Consider the following 24839-nt stretch of genomic DNA (forward strand, 5'->3'; position numbering starts at 1 on the left):
GAAAACAGAATGGGACCAGATCCCAAATCAGTGGGTGAATACAGAAAGGCCCAGATCCTGGATCAATAGGTAAATGCAGAAAGGGACCAGATCCCAAATCAGTAGGTGAATACAGAAGGGCCCAGATCCTAGATCAGTAGGTAAATGCAAAAAGGGACCAGATCCCATATCGGAGGGCGAAAACCGAATGGGACCAGATCCCAAATCAGTGGGTGAATACAGAAAGGCCCAGATCCTAAATCAGTGGGTGAATACTGATAGGGACCAGATCCTAAATCAGTGGGTGAATACTGATAGGGACCAGATCCCAAATCAGTGGGTGAATACTGATAGGGACCAGATCCCAAATCAGTGGGTGAATACTGAAAGGGACCAGATCCCAAATCAGTGGGTGAATACAGAAAGGCCCAGATCCTAAATCAGTGGGTTAATACTGAAAGGAACCAGATCCCAAATAAGTAGGTGAATACAGAATTGGGATGATTTCATTTGCTGTTTTCTAGTCCAGGTTGTACAATGCAAGGTTGATACTGATTGGTTGGTGTGGAGCACAGACAGGCGCATGGATTTCAGACACCTTTTAATCCTTGTTGTGTGATTGCTGTGGTTCCTCCTTGAAATCTGGTCTTGTATATGTGTTAATGCTTCTCATATTAGAGACGTTGTAGATCGCAGCATTTTTTTAGCATTTGAAAGGCTTTTTGGAAGCTTTTGGAAGCAATATGTGGGTGAAAAATGCTTCCTCTAGAACCCCCCCCCCCCCCATAATAATCAAAAAAGTCCATTATTATGGTGTGTGTATTTTTTTATGTTTGCATGGGGTGGGGAAGAGTTAGATCTCTGATGTTTTTGCTGTCTGTATCCCCATTGGGTGAATTCATCCCTCTATTTGTCCTATTGGCCATTGTAATGAAGCAAATTTTGCTGGTGTAACCAGATCAAAAAGCGATCAGAATTCTTTAAAGGCGACATGAGATCTGGTGATAGGGGCTGCTCCAGGGGAAGGTTATGGACTGTTGCAGTTACCTCTTCTTGACTGCACATAATTGGCCACCTGCAACCACATACGCCATAGTGATTGGCTGTCATTTACCAGCAGCGGGCATTTGTTCAGCTATGTCTGAAAAATCAGCTGCAGTGTTCTCTCCAGCGCCTTTTAGCTGGCGCACCACCTGGTACTTTACAGTGACCACCCGGTTGGTCATCTTTGAACTTTGATATTTCTGTTGGGTGTGGACCCAGGTGGGCAGAATCATCCTGTAGTTTGATAAACCTCTTTGGGCTATGAATGATTTTGACTTCTCTATGAGGGTTTTTTCTTCTTGATGCACCAGGGAAATCCAAGTTCACCCCTATCACATCGTGGCATTCAAAATCACAGAATTGGAGCCACCTGTAATGGGTGTTGTCTGTGGTTGGAGCTTGGAAGTTTGGAGACCTTAAGACAGGCATGTCCAAAGTCCGGCCCGGGGACAATTGCACCCCGTGTTCAGATTTCCACCGGCCCGCAGCCTATGTCATAAAATCAATAATATGCGGCCAGCCAGCACTGTTTACCACAGTATAAAATACATGTGTACAAAAAGCTATTTTATATTTCATTAGAGTTGATCAACCTATATTTCATTAGAGTTGTTAACCTTGCAATTATCACCCCGCTACTCGGCGGGCATAATCGTCAGGACGGGGGTCCCCATGTGTGGGGAATCCCCTACGTCATCATAGTGGGCGTGTGTTGTGCAGGACCCACACAGACCACACCCACTCTGATTCCAAGAACGTGCTGTGCACGCAGCCCACACTGACACCGGATTCCACGCACAGGGAATCTCTCACGTCACCCTGGTGAGCGTGTGCTGTCCGGGACCTGCGCAGACCACACCCACACTAACCCTGGGTACGTGCTGAATGGTGGGCCCCCGCACATTTTCACCTCACCAAATCTGGCCTTCTTTGCAAAAAGTTGAACACCCCTGCCTAAGAGATAGAAAAAGTTGTTGAGTGATCCAATATACTAACCTCTACCCAAATTAAAGTTTGGTTTTTGACTGGACTTACCCTGCCTCCTAGGTAGGACACCCAATACTACTGATTTATGAATAGGCAGTCTGCCTAAATAAGCTATGCCCCCCCCCCCCCCNAAAAAAAAAATGGAGGGAAGTGCCTAATCAAGGTCACTCTCCCTCTGGTGCCATCAAGTAGCCCAAAGAAGATCTTGCATTGTGCTGGACTGTCTTCTCATTAGTTTTGGGCTACTTCACATCTTTGAGATCCGGTGGACAAGACTCCTTGCTTTATAGGAGTGGGGGAAAGGTCTGTGTATTATACTACCCCCCATGGTTTCTTTTCAGGACATTTATGCTGTGTTTATGGGACCACACTGAATAAAGAGAGTACAGGGTCTGCTTTCTTCGTTTAAGGGCTTTGATTCTGAACAATTAGAAAGCCCAAATTGAAAATTCACTCCTCAATTTTCCGTTCTGTGCCTTTCTTAAAACTATGTGGCATTGTGGACATATTGATGTCGCCATATATTTTTGTGGAAAATCCAAATTTTCCAGTGTCCATAATACAATTTTTTATGGTCTTACGGGGAAAGGATTGGGTAGTATTCTTCCTAGAAATTCAAGCTGTAGTAGGGTAGCAGCCTGGGTATTGTGAGCCAACTTTTTAGTAACCTCTCAAAAACAGCTGGGTGGTTACTGAAAAGTGCTGGATGGATCACCTAGATAAAAGAAGCTGGGGAGTACATTGTTGGGATATAAGTGAGCATGCTCATTGATTTGCTGAATTTAATACATTTTTGCCTTTTTTCTTCCCCCTACAGGTCCTAAACTTATAGGTGGGGGGCGTCTGTCCTAATCGTAGAGGCCCTGCCCGCCCCCCACCATGGGCAACGCGGCTACGGCCAAGAAGGGCGGCGAAATAGAAAGTGGTAAGTCATTTATAAAGATGGGTTAAAGTAAACCTAGAAAGTAAAGATATGCCCTAGGAAGACCTTTACAATTTTTTATTTTGTTTACACCTCCAAATATTTGGCTTTGTATACACATTTTAGTCCTGTAATGTAATAGCTGTATATCTGCAGTGTAAGATCACCTAAGGCATTCATTTCTGTAACTAATAGTCTTTTTAGGATTCTAAGTTGGATTTGCTGATGTTACTACTGCACTGCTCATCATTCCCCTGGCTAGAAAGAAAGCTGTAACTGAGGACCTGCAGTGCAAGGTTTCTCATTCTTTAGCTTAGGTTCTGTGCCTCTTCAATTTAACCCCACCAGTGATCAGATTATTAAAGAGGGGCTCTGGGAAGAGCAGCAAAGACCTTCATTTCTCCTTAGAAAACCACCTCCATACATAAATATGCTGTGGAAATAGGGCAGAAGGTCCGTTTTGGAATCTGTGCTGCCCATTAAAACCAATTGAATTCCAGCTGTCATTCTTTTAATGCAGGTTGGAATGTGGGATCTACATCCTTGGTGATGCCAACCTAAAATAAATAAATATATATATATATATATATATATATATATATATATATATACTGTGTTGAACCCAAAAAGGTTTTGGGTGGGAAGAAGCTGTAGGTGGGTGGCCCCCAAAATCATCTGGGTGGTTACTGAAAAGTGCCGGGTGGTGCACCCTGCTAAAATGGACTAAAGAGGACAGTGATATAGTCTTGCTGCATCTACTGGAAAACCTTCATCCCCACTCCTCAACACCGGCAGAGCACCAGCTTCTCAGACCTTAATTAGTCCCAACGAAATATAAAGCAATGACAAACATGGAGTCATCAGTGGTATGACATATGGCAAAGAGCTGATGACTCCTTGTTTGTGAATATTTTGTAACAAAGATATGTCAGATCTTCCAGTGCATTTGTCAAAAATGTTACTATGTTTATGTGTTATGGAAATCACGATTCTTGTTGCCTAATTCCAGTATATATCTGCATTGTAATAGCTCTCGGTGCTCAGCATGAAGTCTTATACTGATCTGCTCTAGGGACACCTGAGTACTAATAGACATGGCTGCCTGTAATGTCTCAGGCCAACAATGAGACCTTGCAGTCCTCAGATTTTAGAGATCTATAAGATATTGCAGGGCTCACACTACAGGTGTCCACCTGTAACTAAAATGTTCCTGGTGCGCTGGACTCCAACCACTAGTACTCACTGCAATATGTTTTACCTCTCTGAACATAGCAGGAGTCTGACATGCAGAAGAGGGATTATTGGCCCCTGTGGAGAAGTACGCAGTCCGATCACAGATTATCACTACAGGGACACATATGGGTTTCTAGTGCAAGTTTATTTGGCTATAATCTCTGCTTGCTTTGACAACTGCTGCACTTGTCATGAAGATGAATGGAATTTAGGTTTCAATTTATGGCATGTTCCATAACACACTTGAAGAAGAAAACTAATGCAGCCAGCACATCTAGGGCTGACCATAAAAGGCTTAATTTTTCAAGCAGTTCATCTAATTCTTTCAACCACAAATGAATTTTTTTTTCTGAATTCAGTTGCTCAGTAATATAAATTGATTGGGCATGTCAGAAAATACAGGTAGCTGACAGCTTTTTGCAATTCTAATTTGTGAAAGAAAAGAGAAGAATCTTTCCACCAAAGCAGAGATCAATATACATTGAACAAAATATGTAGAATTATTAAAGTGAAGAAAGGCTTTTACAGGCACGTATTAATTGTATAAAGGAAACAAATTTATTTATTCAATAATTATATGAAGTGAACTAAAAACTAAACATAGTTCTACTGCGCTCAAACCTAGTTAACACAGTCCTACTATGCATTCAGCATATATTTTTTATTCACATAGTAGGACTGTGTTAACTAGGTTTGAGCGCAGTAGAACTATGTTTAGTTTTTAGTTCACTTCATATAATTATTGAATAAATAAATGTGTTTCTTTTATACAGTTGATACGTGCCTGTAAAAGCCTATCTTCGCTGTAATAATTCTACATCAATTCTAATTTGATTAAACTTTGGATCAAAGGACCCCTGAGAAGTGACTGTAACCAATGCCACAGACTCAAAGCCAATTCACATTTATCAAAACACTTATAACAATAGATTTTAAAGTCTGTTCAATCATTCTAGTGATTCAGCACCTTCCTTCCCACCTAATACCCAGGTTCCCACAGTTCTTGTCCCAGTTACCTTTCTGTCAGAAAAATACCCCCCTAGCCACTCTCTTCACTCCTCCAATGACCTACAACTGCCTTCCTCACTCATAACCTCATCACACGCACAGCTCCAAGACATTTCTAGAGCTGTCCCAACTCTCTGGCTTGGTCTTCCTCGTCCTATTTGATTTGCTTCTACTTTCTGCTCATTTAAATGATTACTCAAAACCCATCTTTCCAGACTTGCCTACCTATCTTCTTAATTTCTCCTAAAACCCTCACTACTTACCAACCATTTCATATCCCCCCTCCAATTGTGTGGTACTTCCTCATCTCTTAGATTGTAAGCTCTTCTGGACAGGGTCCTCTCCTCCTGTGTCACTGTCTGTATTCATCTGTCATTTGCAACCCCTATTTAATGTATGGCACTGCATGATATTTTGCTATATAAATCCTGTTTATTAATAATAATATTAATAGGCAGTGAGGAAGTTTACATAGGACTTCACCACTTTGCTTTCTTCTCCCATCCACAAGCTTTTAGGGCTAGATTGATAGCATAGTCCTGCTTAAATTGCCTCCCAGTCCAAATAGGAAAGTAAATGTCAGGAGAGATCTTGTAGATGTACAGCTATAGGCAGGCACTACTACATAGGGGGTTTTTAAATGTGAAAAGTTCAGATCCAAATCCAGATTCTTATAGTTTTTACTTATCAATATTGCGTTGAAAACTGGCTCAATTTTAGTTTTTGTTGGGCTTTCATATCGGCTGTCTACCTCTGGAGCTGTTTGAGAAGCTCACAACTAGTGGAAGTCAATCATTTGTCCCTTTATAAGAGGAAGAAAATAAAAGGGTGCGGCTGTGTACATAAAGGGCTCATTCAGAGGGCTCATCTTGCAGACACCGCTCACCACTCTGCCCTTCTGATAAGCTAGATGTTTGTTGCTGCAGCAGTGACGGTTTCTCTTATCTCGATGAAAGAACTAAAATGTCATTTAGACCATACAAACAGCGACGTGTGGTGCAGGGACACTACGCTTTGCAATCATAAACCTCCAGTGTTTGTCCAGCGCTTCAACTAGCAGTGTCGGAGTGCTAACTGTTCATGTATGGAATAGAATGGATCTTGTGACAGGAGCAGCAAAACCCATACAGTTCATAGACTGGAAAGCAATTAATATTATTAAATGGTATTTATATAGCGCCAACATATTATGCAGTGTACATTAAAAAGGGGTTGCAAATGACAGGATAATACAGACAGTGACACAGAAGGAGAGGACCCTGCCCAGAAGAGCTTACAATATAAGAATAAGTCTGAAGTTTAAATGAGCAAGTAAAGTTTCTCCTCTTGTATAGATGAGTCGGAAAAGCCTCATCAGTGCAGTCATCTGATCCTGGATTATTTTGGTACTAAGGCCCCAAATTTAAGCTTTATTAACACTATACCACATGTTACCATGAGCTGATGCCCATTGTCAAGCTGACTCCATTGATTACATTGAATAGGGCAGCACACAGAAATAGAAATGTGTTCAGAGGGGCTTTGTATAATGGCTAATAGGTAGAAACTCAGTCGTTGCTTTCTATTTATTGTCGGATGTTGCTACAGTTAGAGAAGACTAACACACCTATTTTTCTCTTGCCCAAGCAGAGTTGTGCATTGCCCAATAAGGGTGCTTAGTGAAGGGCAATGATTTGCAATGAATAAAAAAACAAGGAACTAAACCCATTCTACTTACTTATCCCTGCTCCATTGCAGGGCACCACCTTCTTTCTTCTTCTCTTCTTCCTACCTATGATCTTTAGCCTTCTTGATGGGGGAATCTGGGATGACGTACACTCTCGTAGGTGCGTTGCTGAGTATAGATTGCTGAGTTAAGCTTTGCATGTGCATCAACAAAATTTGACAGCTGGGCAGCGATCAGGCAGGTAAGAATTGGTTTTGCAGCATGACATGGCCTGCCCCTTTCTGCAATAACCACCTGCCTGATTATGCATTTTCAAAATCAGTCTTTATTTTCACCGAAAACTTTATGCAAGTCAGGAAAGTTGGAGCCTCAGCATCAAAGTGGATCCAGGATGAGAGAGACACAAAGTGACTTTTTTGATGATAAAGTAAACAGCAGCAGGGATCATGTAGTAGCTACACTTGAGTAAGACTTTAGGTAAAACTGTTTTGCTACCAGGCTTATCTTTCTTTTTTTCATGTGCATGCACATTATGTACTTGCACATTCAGTAGTCTTTCTCAAGTATTCCCTATAGATTAGAATAATTTGTATTCTTCTGAATTGTTTTTCTTCACACTGCTATCACAATCTGCATTAAATTTCTTAGCCGTACTTTTTCCCTTATTACCATGTCAGTTGTTTACCGCTCCTAAATTATATGTTGTAGGACTGTCCTGTGGGTGTGTTTTGTGGAAAATGGCTGTTCAGCACTGTTGTACCACCCTTTTGGCAAGCAATAAGGCCTTCTACTTGTACCTGTTTACTAAACAAACGCGGAATGTTCTTCTGATAAGCTTTTGTATTAGAACATTACTTTATATACAAACAAGGAGCATACATTCACATTGTGTTCAGGCAGAATGGAGCATAGTTTGATCACCTTCTGGTTCATAATTAGTGGGGGACCAGTTTTCATTATACTCTACTTTAAACCACTAAATTCAGCCTTTCTTGAACTTATTAACATGGAGGAAACCTTGAAATAACTTTCAGGTCTTTGGGGAACCTTTTTTTATAATTACGATATCCACAGGTCACAGTATATTAGTCAGGTGGTCACTGGGAAAATTTCCTCTTTCATTGCTAGCCATTGGGAAGAATGTCATCTTTACAGATAGCCAAAAAGATCATTGGTGTCAAACTGACCTGAAAGGAACAAACTTCTCATTGCCCAAGGAACTCCCAGCAATCTTCTAGAGGAATCCTGGTTGAGAAACATTCATTAGAGAATAAAGGGAATACACTCTCAAATGCAGAATTTAGCCTTCGGCTCCTCTTTAACCTCCATGTCGGTATTCCCTAGTGTGGTACAGGGTGGATTTTCCATACCAAAAGCGATAACCCTGAGCCACACTCTGGCTGGAATTGCCAGGGTGTTTAAAACTCCTACCTGGTTTCCACTTTCCATTGGCGTCCTCCAGCGATGTCCACAGTGTCCTCCAGCAATGCCAAGGATCTTGCGGCCCGGCATGTGCATCTCCGTTGTGTGAAGGTTGGGGATGCAAGGCCAGGGTGGAGGACAGGAGCATTAGGAAGTTAGGCGGGACCGTGTGGGAAATTTAAAATAATGAGGATTTTTAAATGTACCGGTTTTACATTTAAAAATCCTCATCGTCGTATGGCCAGGGAGGTTAAAGAAAACCTATCTTACTTTAATAATTTTTCCAAGTTCCCTCTAATTATTGCACAGCAGAATAGTTGTGGTTTAGCTCCATTTTGGAGCTGACGTTTTAGATCTTGTTATCATGTACTGGGTTTCAGGGGACTGCCCATTTGCCCACATGAAGATTTGATTAATGATGAAGTTACTCCTTGGCCTGGTGCACTACCTTCTTATGTTTGTTAACCTGTTCTTGATTCATCACAAGTGCTCCCATGGTTTGGATCTTCAGTCACCTTGATTAGCCAGGCCAGAATGATGTAATTTAGTTATTCATATCCAGTTGTCAGGGGAATGCCGAAGTGGCCAGGTGTTATGATAGAGCCATAGGGACATCATGAATGGTAGCCATATACATACCAGTTACCGGTATGTTTGCTAATACCAAAACAGTTCAGGTTCTACTAAGAGTTTGTGAAGTCTTCTGAATGTCATTGTTTCTCATGGTGAAGTATTTATAACCCCAATCAATAAAATCTTCTATGAGGTCCGGTCCATCATGTTACTGTAATTGTGTTTTCAGACTCTTTAACCCCCCTAGCGGTAATCCTGAGTGTGACTCGGGGTGGATTTAGTGTACCAAAAGCGGTAATCCCGAATCACACTCGGTAGCTTTAAACTAAAAAAAAAAACAAAAAAACACCTTGTTCCGTTGTCATGCCCTGGCGTCCTGCTGGTCCCCGCAGGTCCTGGGGACACGTCTGTCCTCCTCGATCTCCAGACGCATAATGCAGCAGTGATCTCCGGCGTTTCCCGGTGATGTTGGTGCGGGCGGATCGGTGGGAAATTTAAATAATTTTGTATTAGATTCAATACAAAATAGCTGTATTGAGTCCAATACAAAGAAATATTCATATAATTTATATATATATATATATATATATATATATATATATATATATATATATATATATGAGAGAGAGAGACTGCAAGGTAAAATAAATTTCCATGCAAAAAAAAGGAACACTTTTTGCATGGAAACTTGCACAGAATTAGAACGCTAGGGTTGTTAATTCTGCAAAATACAATAAAATATTGCTCGCCAATCCTACCATCACAATCTTGCCTGTTATTTACTGATCAGGGGTGACTACTAGTTGGGCTTCTCTGTTGTCACCCTTTCACATGCAAACCTGGTGGATTCTGCAAACAACTAGCCGACAAACATTGCACAGAAATTGTCCAGCTTCATGGAAGTTGGTCGAGAGCAATGGTGTGCAGCCAACATTCACGTGGAGTGGATAGTCTGGAGATCCACAGTGCTGAAAAGGAACACAACATTTTATAGCAAAGAAAAAGCATTATAACTGTTTTTGATGCTTAGTGCTTTAGCAAACTGAATATCTTTCTGCTGGGGTTACGATCTACTATAAACAAGTCTGTTGGTTCCCATTCAGTGTTAATGTTCGTGATAATATAATACTTTATATGCTACCATTGCACATCCTGTACATATAGATACAGACCTCTAATTAGCTGACAGGTAGATTTTTGACGCTAAACAGATTAAAGTTTTGATGTTATCCCTGATGATCCCTCGCGGTGGATTGACATGCTTGTTCTACCACTGACGGAGTTGCTGACTTCATACGTGCTGCTTCCTATGACCATCGATGACGCGGTATTATCTCTGACCAGAGGGGTGTAGCTGTTGCCATACGTTTATCCGGAGTGTCTTAAGGTTGCTTAGAAAAGGAAAAATAGCGGCAGGATTTAGGGTGTGGTATGTGAAAGGCTAATTGGGCGACATTGATTGGACACTCACAGGTGAAATTTTGGAAGTTGAATGGAATTGTTAAGCTGACTGAAGGAAGGGTTAATAGCACTACACTGCAGGTCACTGCTAATGAGCTTTTATCCTGGGTTAATCCCCTTTAGCAGCTATTAATAGCAAGCCCAACCCCCTCATAACAGGGTCAGCTGTGGGCAGTTGCGTCTCTTCCTGCCCCCCTTCTTTCACGGCTTTGCAGAGTGTTGCCCCCACTCCCACTGGATGCTCCATCTCGGCAGCCCATGCTCTCCACCACGGGCATCTTTCGGCGCTGGAAGCTGGCTACTTCTCACCTTACCTCGTCGCCTCCTGCCCTGGATCAAGAGGGGCTGGAGCGATACGGTACAGAATTCTAAAATATAGAACTGGACACTGATGGGCTTGAAGGAGGGCAGGCATTATATTTCTAACTTATAGTGGGCAGACCAGTGCCATGCGCATCTAGGTTTAGATTTGGAACGTCCAAAGTTGGACACGACACTCATATAGGTCCTTGGTAGAATCAGTTTTCCTCTGTGTAAGTAACATACATTGAGCTGAGTAGTTGTAGAATCTAGGAAGTAGCAAGGTCTGGGCTTCAAAGACCTCATTTGAGCACTGCAGTTGGCACAAATGTTTATCCCCCTGGTTGCTGCTATGTTTGTATAGTACAGTGCCAACAAAATACCCGATGTTTGCACACATGGGCAAGCCGGTACAAACGCATGTGCAGTGAAAGTGTTCGCCACACCTTACAATAAGCTTTGTAGTTCAATGTCTGATATGCACATACATATATTCTGTACAATGTGTGCATGCAAGAGCCTGGACATCAGGGGTTCAAGTAGTTATTGTGTTTGGGGAAGAGGGGGGCATTGGGGGGATTCCATCTCATACAGGCAATACAAAGCTTTTCCATCAGTGTATAAAACAAAAAAGAATAATGAAATATTTATTATCATTATTAAGCCAGGTTTATTAATACTTTAACAACCAATTCAGTGTTTTTGGTTGGTATAAGGCCAAGATATTTCTACCCCGCAGACATTTTTCATGATGTCCACTATGGCCTAAAGTCAATCGGCTGATCTTTGCGTTACCTACAACAGCTGATTAGATTCTAAATGCCATTTTCTAGGACAGTTTACAGATGGCGAACTGTAACTTCCTTACATCTTAATAGTTAAAATGCTTTGATCTTTAATTTTTGTTGATCTTCTTTAGTTGGTGCTATTTAAAGTTTTTACTAAGACATTTTTTTTAATAAAAGGCAGCTTTTTTTCTTGGACTCGCCTGCAGCCAAAACTTCCATCCAACAAGCATGTAACCCACAAACACCTAACATCCAAACACCAAACAGTTTTCTCAGATTCCTGAGGAGCTCCCTTTAGCTGGGTGCACCACCCAGCGCTTGTTAGTAACCACCCGGCTGTTTTTGGGTGGTTACTGAAGAGTTTGGTTGCAATACAGGCGCTGCCACCCACCTACAGTTTCTTCCAAATGGTTTAAAAGGATTTCTGGGTTTAACACTGTATATGTGTTGAGCTGAATGGCTACATATACCTGCCTGCCTGCTTGGTGGCAGCCCACCAAGAGAAGTAAGAGCTTATCTCCCCAAAGTGCAGTAAATCACCCCATAGACATTTGTCAATGGAAAAGATGCTTCAATCGGAAGGTTTTTTCCCCACTATTCCTGTTCTAGTGGCAACTAAAAATTTGACATTTAGCCTCACTTTCTGTGAATTTATCACCGAGACAAATAAAGAGAATGAATTTCCCCAGTGGAGACTGACCGCAAGAAATACTGGGGTTCTAATACTTAGTACTCCATAAAAAAAAAACTTAACATTAGGAAAAAAGTGAAAATATAGAGCCACGTCCCCAAGATTATTCTAGGAAAGAAAGTCCCACTTTTTGAACTCTCTTGTTCAACATGTTATCCTATAATACTTGGTAACTATTAAAAAAAAAAGTTTTGTCTCTAGATACAATTTAAGTGTATCGTAGACTTCTAAACTGGGTAGAGTTTTGCTACAGCTTTACTTTAATAGACCCCTGCTGACTTTAAATTGAACAGGAACTGATTGCCATTCTGCAATAAAACAAACTTGCCTAGTTGTTTGCAATCATCTGTTAATGTGCAGAATGTATTGTATCCATCACCGCATTGCATTCCTCTGTGAAGGTTTTCTTATGACAACATACATTGGAAGTCGGTATGACATGGTAATAGCACACAAGAACAATTAGGAGTCGGAAAGAATTCCTAAAATCTTGTGTGAGGGAGTTCAATGTGCAGGGGAACAAGCAGTGCCATTGTGGTGGATTTGGTCTGCACTCTGGGTCAGGATTGTGCTAACACCGAGCAGGCCGCATTCTGCAGCGGAGATCTGTACAGTGCTGGGTGGTGGCAGGAGGACACAGCAGAAGGGCTGTGGTAGAGAAATGCTCAATGTTTGTATGTACACAGAGCGTGACCTCGGCGCTCCTGGGTGTGGTTGATTTATAGTTAAAGCAGATTATAAATCATGCATCCCCCTCTGACAGTGCAATATTCTCTCACACAGATGGAAATTTCCACCACCGGACTTTCCACAAGGTGGCGCTGTGGTATAAGCATGAGATAACATCTCCGTTTTACATCATCCGCCCCTAGAGGAGGAAGTCTTTCTTTGCAGGGTTTTCCTTCCTTATAAAGGGGAACTTTACACAAATTAAACGTTTTATCTTCATGGCTTAATGTCCATATTATTGTGTCTGAATTTGGTCATCATTGGCTGAAGGATTTATGACCCATAAGACATTTTGGACTATTTTAATTCGGAAAGGCCTGCAGCTAACCCAAGGATATATTAGTATATTCTGCAAGATACTGTCACCATTCAATGTTCTGTATTAAATGTCAAATTAGTCAAAATTCACCAATGGTAATTGATATAGAACCGGGGAGCTTAAGATTTACACATAAAGCAGGCCTGTGCTTTGAATGTTAGGCTAGTTATCGGGGACTATTAAGGGAACCAGTTGGCCTATTCTACTTTGTAGCGGGCCTCCGGTCCATAAAGCAAACCTCTCATGTACATGTATTGAAAGTTCGATCACCAGAGCTTTATTAGACCCTTACCAACTAAAATAGCCTGTAATCATGATTCCTCTGCAAACTGAGTCCAATAGGTCCCATGCTGTTCAGGATTATATCTTCTTTCTGGCATGGATGGAACAGCAGGCACGCCCATCTCTTCATTTTATGGGTACTGTTCATGTCACCCAATCTTTCACTGCACAGACACAAAATCCGGTGACATGTCTCCCTGCAAAAAACAAAGTGCTAATCTCACTGCGCATGTGTAAGATTAGCACATGAGCATTCTAGGAAAGCCGCTCATGACGCGTGCCCATCTCCAGCATGCGCAGAAGGAGCAGCCTCCTGGAATATGTGACGTGTATGCCGGAAAGTTGCAGTTTTCCCCACTGTAGATAGTATCTAAAAATAAGTTTTGGTTGGCATATAGATGGCAAGGTATTTGGGGATTCCCAAATCTTAGTTGATGAGTAAACCTCTAACTAACCAAAGTTAGTTTTAAGGGTTGTGGCGACTTGCTGGTACCAATCATAGTGGGCTGTTAATGACCTATTTTTGCTTTTATTGTATTACGAATGCAATAGGAGAAAAATCAAACCGTGATCCTGAACCCAGCCCATGATTGTACTGAAGCCCAAAAATTTTCACAGCCAAATACTCCAACATGATCCACCCAGTGCCCGGAATATTTTTTGGCAACACTCTTAAATTTGGCTTGGAAAACCCCCTGGGCTCCCATTCCAGGGTGCAAACCTCTGGTAAGTGGCAGGCTCAGCAGTCACCTAATTTTGGCAATTTTCTTGTACAAAGCCTCCTACAAATGTACAATTTATATACAGCAGGTAAAAATGCCAAAGTAAATATTATAATAAGATTAGAATTCATTTCTTTCTGTAAGTAAACATAACTGGGTGACCTAAGGCTGAAGTGGATTATGTTTTTTGTAGCTGTTAAAACATTCCTGGATGCTATCAAAAAGGGAACGTTATGACTTTATACAAGGTCCATCCCTAAACTGGACGGGTGACTTTAGTACGGATGGAACGCTCCAGGCTATAGTGAGGTAATAAGCCAATTCAAAGACTGACATCCTTTGGAAAATTGTACTTGTGCTTCTGCCTTTGTCCTTTCTGTCCTTTGTGTTTGACTTATGCAACAAGTGAAATTCAGGACACCTGAGCCATGGTCCTTTCCTTTAACCTTTCTTCCTACAGGATATTATTGCAGAAAGGGACAGGTGATGTCTTTTCTGCAATAAATATTCTTACTTTCTGGTTGCTGCCCATGTGTCCAAACTCTCTGATACGCACATGCGCAGCTCAGCGTTTGTTGCTAGGGATACCCAGCAATCCCAGCTTACCTTACAGGTACTGGGACTGATTAAACTCCTGCGCCTGGCCAGACAAGACAGCTGAAGGTTGGGATGCAGAAAACATGGTGGCACCCCTGACAGATCGGGGACACCTGAGTATCTCCAGAGTTTATTTCCACTTTAATGTCGTTTTCAAAGTGATTGGACATCATGTTTTTAGCTCTTCACTTTTCATACTTTACTTTTTTTGGCCTGATTACTATATGGTGGGCTGTACGGTAGCTTTGGTTACTTATTAATTAGCTTTCAATCATTGGTCTTTTAGGATAGTAAATAAGTAAACTTTTCCTTAAAAGATGATCTGGTTCTTTTTCTGAATTGTAACAATGAGAAGAAAAACATGAACTCTACGTCCCAATATTTACCTAGTAGCTGGCCAAATACCAGAGGGTGGAAGAGCAGGTCCTTGGTTGGGGGAGGGTGTAGGAGGTTGTAACAGAATAAAGCTGATCATTGCTGTTAAGAACCACAGAACATTAACATACTATTTTTTTTATTATTTTAGTATGATGAGATAAAATAATATCCTGCTTAATAACTGCTTCATGTCTTTGGGTGCTATGAAGATCAACAACCCTGAAAGTGTATGTCCAGGCACAAATACTTAATGACCCAGTGAGATTCTGACGTCTATAGTGGACTGACATCTTTTACAGCACTAAGAACGCAAGGAGCAAAATCAGCTCTATCGGAATACTTCCTACTGAATTGCTAATAGTTACCGCCTCCTTATATGATATGGAGAGACAAAAAGAGGGAAGTGCTCTGTAGTCCAACAGCCCCCTGTTCCCTATGTCGGTTATTTTCAGTCCAAAGACGCCTAAAAATTAGTGATATGGGCTAAAAAGGTTTCTCTCCCTGTGCCTGCAAGCATGTCGTGGGTTATTCATATCTTATGTTACATTCAGTGCCTTATACTGCTGTATTATATACAGTGCCTCATCTATCTCTTCCTATACATCCAATAGGATCTGACTATTACAGTAACATGGCTTGATGGTAAACATTACATTTTTAATACATGGTCTTTTACTTTGAGCGTCTCATTGTTCTTTAATACAGAAATGCTTCACATCACTGTGTTTTTTGTAGTGCCTCATACTTCTGCTGCATGCTGTGCCTGATACCTCTCTCCTACACACAATTTCGAATTCAGCATCTCTTGCCTAAAATGTGCTAGGGCAGGTTTTTACTTTACATCAATTTGTGATCTAATAAAATAATCATATCTAAAGTAAGCCTTAAGGAAAATGTATTTTTGACCATTCGTTACCAACCTATTTCCCACAATTTGATTGGACGTGTTGGTAAATCTCTATGGAAGTATGTGCTGTAATCATTACATCCAACTACTTTATCTCCGGCGTATATTTTGTTCCCAGATATTTGTGAACACCTGACCACCACATCTATATAATCTTCTTGGGCATCCCATTTCAGAACTGTATGCATATCCCTCCCAGCTGGATCACAAAATCAATTAAAAGACATTATATATATATATATATATATATATATATATATATATATATATATTAGCACTTTGCCCGGAGTTCAGCTTTAAAATGAACCCGCTGCAACATCTGACACTAGTTCATATTTGCAGTGATGTATAGCATGTGTCACCAGGTATCGCGCCGAGATAAGAGTTCAGATTTCTGGGAGAAGGGAAGTTGCATCACTTTTACTCTTTCAAAATACAGAACTTGGGTGGACTTTGTTAATTATTTTACTGTTTATATTATCTGTAGGTTCTTATGCTGTGGATTCTCTGTCTACACTTCTTTTCATATTGGTATTTGCTCACTGGATTGTACTTCACATTGCACTGTTTAACCCAGAAATTTTTTTAAGCTGGTTGGGAAGAAATTGTAGATGGTTGGTGGCCCCAATATTGTAATGCAACTCTTTAGTAACCACCCAAAAAGAACCGGTTGGTTACTAAAAAATGACGGGTGGTGCACCCAGCTAAAAGGGGCTGGGGAGGACACTGGGGGTAGTTTATAAGTGGTTTAAAAGTGCATACAATGCCTTCAGTGTTCTCCCAAGCCCCCTTCCAGCCGGGCACACCACCCGTCTGTTTTTTGGGTAGTTAATGAAGGGTTGGGTCACAATGCATGGGTCACCACCCATCTACAATTTCTTCTCACCCAGCTTAAAGAAATTTCTGGGGAATAAACTGACCTTAGATTCATCCTTGACCAACAAGCAGTGTAGGAGTTAAAGCCCTAATATTGAGTGCTGCCAAGTGTTTTGTATTGCACATGGACATTCTCAATTTTTTTTATTGAATGCCTTGCTTTTCTTCATGGTAAAGGTATCAGCTTGTAGTATACTCTGTTCCTGTTGGTTGGAGGGATCCAGCTTTGGTTTGTGGATGGGGCACTATCCTGTCCAGTACAAGTCTCCTAGAGTCTGTGGTCAGGCCACTGGTTGTAGCACTGATCTATCAAAGCAGAAGAATTATCTTGGAAAAGTAAGTTTTACTGATTAATCATTGCAGTGGGAAAGTGGACCTACAGCAAGACACACAAAATCATTTTAGCCAGTTTTAAATGTGTTTGGTTTTGTTTGATGTTCCAATATGGGCCGTGAGCAGTGGTAACTTTATAATAGAACCCTTTGGTCTGTCTGATTTCTGTGCAACCTACTTTTTGAAATTTCTAATAAGAACCAAAATATACCTGACTATTCTAGTCTCCTTTCCATTTTCACCAGCCCACTGATGTCCCATGTGTAAGGCAGGTGAATAGTTACTAAGGTACATGACAGCTGTGCCTACTGTAGTAACTGGCTAAAAGCTGATATGTACGCTAGTTAGCGTTTGAGGTAGCGACTGCTTGCATTTTCTGGGCCATTTCAGCCGTAAATATGTGCGTATTACTATTTGACAGCTTTATTTTAATCAGTTAGTTATTTGCACTTTTCTGCACCACATTGCAAGGACTGAATGTAACAACTGGACTGGAGTTAAGGCCATTTTTACCTAAACTCCTTGGAACACTTACATTTCCCGATTCCATTGTGAGCGCTGCCATCTTCACCCTTCTTGTCAACCTTCAGCAATCTTGATTGGCCTGGTTGGCATCATCTGACTCCCGCACAGGCAATTTAGTTTCATTTTAACATCCAAAATTGTTAAAAAGTTGGCAAAAATGCAAACATTACAAGGTAAAAAACAAATGGCTGATTCCACGCTTAGTCTGGCACCAAGCCACATGACTATTAGTCAAAATGAAAAGCATCATGCTGAAGTAAAGTTTTGATGATTGAAGAAGAGCTGCTGGTTCTTGAACATCATGCTTGGATTCTGGGATTGAGATCATGTGACCAGTACTATAGCATCAGTCATTATACTAGATACAGGCTCGATCATGCAATCCACTTTTTGTGTAACAAAGCAATGCTTTTGGCTTTTTGAATAAACTTTGGAGATTAAGTACTTTTTTTTTATTATACAGTAACATATAGCTATACCGCTTTTTCACTACTTAATCACTTATGGCCATAGAAAAGGCCAGTCATTAGTTTGATTCTCCTGGATGGTGACTTTATTCTGGCTGTACACTGGTCAATTGGTGCACAACCAGGTAAATGATCCAGATATTGATCCTTTACTTGGTGATCACATATCAACCAATCGGCCCCAATCAATGCTGCCCTTCCTACTCTAACTATTGATATCTGGGGAGCTCCCCACGCCGAGTGACATTATTGGAGGTCACAGCAGGAAAAAAGAAGCAAAGAATGGAAGTTACCAGGTAATGTTCTATTGGACAATCGGACAATTGTATAGAATTCCCAATTTTCTAGTAGGTTTGCATTAGCTTCTTTACAAACCCTAAATTAAACTTTGAATTGGAAACCTTACCAGTTGTATTACCAGAATGAGTTTGGTCATGTGGGACCTTTCCCTATCATCATGGTTTGTCTCCCATTCTTCCCACCCCCTCTGTGTACCTGTCTATTCATCTCCTGCCATTCTCTATCCGGCCCGGTCACCTCCTTTCCTTCTCTCTCTCTCTGTTTAATCATCACATTTGTTTCTTGAACTTCTCTCCCTCCTCTCTCACTTCCAGGTCTTTCTCCTCCTCTTTGTTTTTATCTCGGCTCTCCCTCCACCCCCTGTCAACAAGAGACCTGTAACCAGCTGATAAGAGGGCAGGCAGCCTCTGCCTCTTTGCCTAGCCTTCTCTCTTGTTCCCTTTCCTATTAGTACATCTGTCTGTCCCTGTCTTGTCTTGCCTCCTCCTGTCTCACATGCTTTCTCTGTTACACTTCTAGATTGCTCAGTCTGCCCTGCAGCCTCTTCATTGAAGGGCTGAATATCCTCCCTCCCTCTTTACCTCTCCTTACCTCTGGAGCCTTAATACTTAACATGATCTTTTGCTCCCCGTGCTACCTTAGCTGCTTCTTCCTTTTCTGCAGAAATTCTCTACCCCACACCAGAGTCGGTCATGTCTGTCCTCCAGGCTCTCCTTTCTAGGCCCATCTTGCTGTTGTCTTTCATCATCTAGTTCCTCGGAAGGAACCTCATTTTACATTTTCTGACATCTGTCCCCAGCGTTTCCCAAGCTGAATGTGACGGCCTCATCACTAATCCTGTCTCGAACAGAGTGGCCTCAGGATGTCGGCCCTACAGAAGTTGGAAAACTTTGCTTCGCGGGTGTTCAGCCGTGGCCCCCGAAGTCCAGCTCCAGGGAGGGATCCGGGACCTCCTGCTGGTCCTCCAGCACCCAGCCTGCCCAGCAACGTACTAAGCTGGGATCGGGAGAGTGAGTGTGCACGATGCTCTGCGGGGTAGGGACCCACAACTAACTGCGCAGTGCCCTTCATTACTGCAGACTTTTCTGTTTTAGTCAGGGGACGGGGGTGACGTGCTCTGCAATTTGGATCATATCATTGTTCAATGCTCTGTAAGGAATGTTGTGTGTCCTGTAGAAGGTTGCAAAATATTCTTATCTTTATACAAAACGTGTCCTTATTTGCTGGTCATTTTTGATTCTGCAAGGTTTTTGCTTCTCTTTTACTTTTGATCATTGTCCTGGCATGCACACAGCTCCGTGATACTCTGCATGCTTCTGTTATCTCGCCCTCTTAATGTTTAGTTAAAATAATCCCTAAATAACTTTCGGCTTGTGCAATGCTCTGCAATCCATTGTAGGTCATGCTCAGTGGTGCTGTTCAATTTAATCTGTCAGTGCAGTTTCCTGTGGCTTTTTTGCTGGAGTTTTATCACTGTGTTCCATGGCTCTGTATGACATGTGTCACTATGTCAGGCTGAGCATTGACTGCTAGGGTGAGCCAACCAGATCAGAATGGCTTGCACTTTGAGCTGGATCGCTCTAATTTCTCGCAGCTCCTGGCAAATACCAAGGGATGGTCAGGGGGGGATTTGTGGTCATTTGCTGCAAGAGTTGGTCAAACACACAGGGATATGATTGGTTAGAATGGATTAGGGAAACCCCCATCTTATGTGCCTATCCAGTACTGTAAACAGGTGTCTTCCATCTTAGGTGGAATGTTAGGTGTTTTCCATGCATAACTCCAGTGTCGTAGCTTTCTAATATTTCTCCTTCTGGCATCCTGATACATGGTGTAGCCCCACAAATATTCAAAGCAAATGCTGACTTTTTCAAAAGCCCATTTTTGCATTCTGCTAGACATACCCCTGCCTTAGCATATGACAGCTCTTGGACCTTTTATTTGGTCGTTATTTGGTACTTTATTGTTGATGGGGTGGGTATTTGTTACAAACAGGAGTGCTACTGACAACTGAACCCTTGTGCTTATGGTTTCACAAGTTTCTGCTGTCCAGTGGATTGACCGATAAAAGTTTTGCTGTAGATGACCTGTTGTGATGGAACCATGGGAGATGCTTGTTCTGACTTTTAGATGCAAGTTCTGGTGCTTTTTTGGAACTCTTTCTTTACTGATGAGTCACTGACCTGGACAAGTATGCAGGATGGGGATGTGCAGTTCACTGACTACATAATTGTTGGTCTTTTGGTTTACTAAATAGCAAAGTAAGGTCGGATGACAACCCGGGAGTTTGTATATATTATTCAGTAGTGGCATTTTTTATATTTCTCTCCTGACCAGCTGCCTTTAAACTTCTGAAAAACCACAGATAGGTTGTCCCATAATCCCAAAAGTCCTTAGGCCTTTTTCAGGCTTATGGTACAGCACAGCACAGCATTGTACCACATGCTTAGCCATGCTTCCATTATAGTGGATTGGTTGGAGACCACTTTGTGCAAGTTTTTGCACATGTTCCCATTCCTGGGGACATAGCAGCTGTTGACCACATATCTGAAAGGTCCTTACTTTTAGGACCAGAGGGTCAATTCACAAAGCTACCATGGATAAAGAGTCTTTAGCTGCAGCTGCAGGACTGTCATTTTTAGATATTTTTGGACACTGCTTAATATAACTCGCTTAAAAAATTCTTCCTCAAACATATTCCGTTGTGTGAGTTTTCTAGACAGGTTAAGAGGTGCTGTAGCACCAACCCCAGCTGGTAAACCAGGGGTATACATGTCGAGAATATTTCGTCAGCATGCCATGGATTTTGTTGAGTTGTCCAAACTCTTTATTTCAAAGATCACATAGCAGTGTAATGTTTCCGGGGCCATTCAACACCCCTTTTTCAGGAATGATCTCTGAAATAAAGGGCCTGGTTTATTAAAGCTCTTCAAGGCTGCAGAGGATACACTCTCATTAGTAAAGCTGGGTGATCCAGCAAACCGGAAATGGATCTGGTCCTGGACTGAAAACCTTTGGTAGCAAATGACTTTTGAGAAATCCAGTGTTCATCCCAGCACATTTTAGCTAGGTACACCACCCAGCACTTTTCAGCAACCCCCCGGCTGTTTTGGGTAGTTACTGAGGAGTTGGGTCACAATTCATGGACTTCCACCCGCCTATAACTTCTTCCCACCCGTCTTAAAAAAGATTCTGGTTTAAGCACTGTAATCCATTTCAGGTTTTCTGGATCACCCAGTTTCACTGATGAAAGTGTATCCTCTCCAACCGTGGAGAGCTTTAATAAATCGGGCAGAAAGTTTTTGGGTAATTTCATAAGATCTGTGATGGTGACATATTCTCTGTTTTGTAAAAACTATTAAAAAAAATGCCATATAGTATATGTGCAATCTGACAGTAGCAATAATACAGCCGTTTCCCTTGTACATAGTTTTATCTGTCGGTCCTCCCAATAAAATCCATTTATTTTTTTTACTTCCCGTACCAGGCCAAGCGGTCTAGCAAAAGTGTTCAAAGGATTGGGACAAATCGTTCTACATTGCCTGGGGTGCTTACAGTTAGCAGCTTTTTTTACCTTTGTTTGTTTTTCTGACAACCTGTCCAAAATTTTTCTACTTTGTCTTATAGAAGTCTTAGATGGGCTTGTCATTTTAAATGGAGCAGTTACAGCAACACAGAAATGTCCACAATTGCATCTTCTTCCTCTTTGACAGCCCGCGCGCCTGCCTTGGTTGCCCCTTTATTTTGAGGCGCAGTGTATTACCGTAACACTTTTGTTTGGCCCCTATTGGGGCTTAATTGTATATAATCTAAGGGGTGAAACACACCTGAGTGCTCCTGCTTGTGGGGTGTTTGTCTGCTTGGAGGTTTGAAACTAAAGCTTTAAAGCTGCATGGAGTTCTGTAGTGTGGCTCATCCCCTTAATTATTTAGTCAGTTACAGCGCTCCTGCATTCAGTTAAATGGCTTTACGAGTCCATGCTTTAGCTGGCTACGCTTTGCTCCACTGCCTCTTTGCTTCCATTCTTGGGGGCAGCCGTATGCCATAGGTACCTGTTCTCTGTGCCCTTCCTTGCTACAATGCCTTTGCCTTAAAGTGTTTTGTTTCTAAACCGCATCGAGAAATTCCTCTTACTTTACTTTATTTTGTTTAGTAAATGTAACCTCTTATTCAGCCAAATATTGCAGAGTAAAAATGGTTGTAAGACAACCTTGCCTCCCAGCTTTATAAATCTCCTGTCCTAGAGTTGGGCTGCTATATTTGTGTATCAGGTGCTATTTTTTTTACTGTATTATGCCATGGCTTCTCTTTCTTAGGTTATGTACACTGACTAGATTTTTGTTGTTAAGGATTGTTTCCAGTGACAAATGACTGAAAAATGAATGAACGAGTGATGTACAGCGCCATTCTGCGCTGTGGAGAGGGGATGACGAGTGAGCGGCACCCCGCTGCGCTCCCTTCGCTTCTATTGCAGTTGTTTGTCTTCGGACGGCTTTGTACACGTCAGACTGTTGTCCGAGACGAACCCTGCGGCTCATATCGGCCAAGAATCATCTGACGTGTGTATGTAGCCCAAGTCATTCCGGAACGTCTAATGCACATGGTGCAAGAAGACCTCAAGTAGATTTTTTTTCCTTGCTTTCTCAAACCAGCTATCTTCACAAGGAACCAGTCAGAATATAGGCTGTGCCAGCTTTTAGCTCTGGGGCTGCCATTCTAATCCTTCTTTTACTACTTGGTTAGTTACTGACCTAAAAACACAGATCCATATTGTTGGCATGCGTGTACCAGGCAGATAACACACTGGATAGTACAGTCGGAGTAAGGAAGCCAACCTTCAATGGTAGATTGTATATTCCTATTCTGACAGGTTCCCTTGAAAATACAATGACCTAGTGGTACTTTTATCTATGTTGCCATGTGTGTTCAGGACCTGGATTCATTTTAACTTGGTGTGAGGAGCAGGGAGGCAGTCGGTTTCCTAACATCTTGTTTCAACACAACTTGGCCTTATTTTATCAATGCCACATGTCGTGCCAGTGCTAGAAAATGCACGATAATAAAACTATTATTAACGATCCCTTAAATGTGATCACCCCATTATGACCGTACCATGAGCCTATCATTATGATAGAAAATAGATTGAGATTTGGATGGAATTTGTATGTTACCTAGTAATCAGTCTATAAAATCCCTCACACCCTGGGCACAACTGGCATAACCAGTTTGCCTCTGACAGGAGTGGCCTGTGGTACAATTGCCTAATGATAATCCTGTCTGAAATTGCTCATCCTCTACCGTTAGGAAATGTCAGTCTGTTGCAGCTCAAGCTACCCAATTCCACATTCATTGTGTATGGAGATCTGAGCGCTCAGCCGGTGTCACCTTGCAGGACCTTGTGGAAGTGGCGGTGTACACGTTATCTGCCTTATCACTGTTTGGTTCTGCACAGACGCTGGAACACAGAAGGTCCTGCTCACTCACTTGGGAGGTGGATAAGGTCCCCGTTCTTTAAACTGCAGAGGAGAAAACTGTTTTTCTCTGCAAGGTAATGTGGTTAGTTTTTGCCCTTCCGTGTCCTTACACTGCAAAGATTTCAGGTTTTTTCCTGGGTTATAAATCACTTCTTCTAAATCATGAACATGTAACCATGCAGCACTTGTGTGCAATTCATAAATTCCCTATAAATATTTATAACTGAGTGGGAATAAGCTTTAGGCAGGTGGGTGGTCAAAAAGTGGGCAGGGCAACATTAAAAAATGTACTGTTCCCTGTTGTTGTGAGAGGAATCCAGTGACCCCTATAATTCTGTCCGCTTTCTACCCCCCCCCCCATACTTTGTTCCAACTTTCTTTTTCCCACCTTCTTATTAGTTCATTTTGACCCATCTTTTCAGTAACCATCTAAAAACAGCTGGGTGGTTACTGAAAAATTCTGAGTGGTGCATCCAGGTAAAAGGGGCTGGGGAGAACACTGTCTTTTTAAGTCCTATTTAGTTTATTTTAGGACAGAGCGGGGAAGGGTTTAACTAATATTGATTTCTGTCCTCGTTTGGGAAACCACTTTTTGTGGGGAATCCATCCAAGGGTCCACTTCTTGTTGGGGAATCTCTCCAAGGGACTACTTTTTATGGGGAATTCATCCAGGGGACCATTTTTTGTTGGGGAATCTCTCCGGGGGACCACTTTTTGTTGGGAAATCTCTAAGGGGCACCACGTCTTGTTGGGGAATCTCTCCGGGGCACCACTTCTTGTTGGGGAATCTCTCTGGGGGACCACTTCTTGTTGGGGAATCTCTCCGGGGCACCACTTCTTGTTGGGGAATCTCTCC

General features: G+C 41.9%; 1 protein-coding gene across 4 annotated transcripts in view; it reads left to right on the plus strand.

Moving 5' to 3' along the window:
* The window catches only part of PRKACA (protein kinase cAMP-activated catalytic subunit alpha), a 44399-nt gene that overhangs the window by 3209 nt on the left and 16351 nt on the right, over positions 1-24839 (plus strand). For 2 of the 4 annotated variants that reach the window (XM_072399710.1, XM_072399709.1), the window contains exon 2: positions 2828-2935. In XM_072399710.1, the coding sequence (XP_072255811.1) occupies positions 2890-2935 (46 nt within the window). In that variant the 5' untranslated portion in view covers positions 2828-2889. Of the gene's footprint in view, positions 1-2827; positions 2936-10525; positions 10654-18945; positions 19520-24839 lie in introns of those variants that run through there. The other 2 variants (XM_072399708.1, XM_072399707.1) reach the window with 2 other exon arrangements.

This window comes from Pyxicephalus adspersus, chromosome 2, assembly GCF_032062135.1.
Source record: "Pyxicephalus adspersus chromosome 2, UCB_Pads_2.0, whole genome shotgun sequence".
NCBI lineage: Eukaryota > Metazoa > Chordata > Amphibia > Anura > Pyxicephalidae > Pyxicephalus > Pyxicephalus adspersus.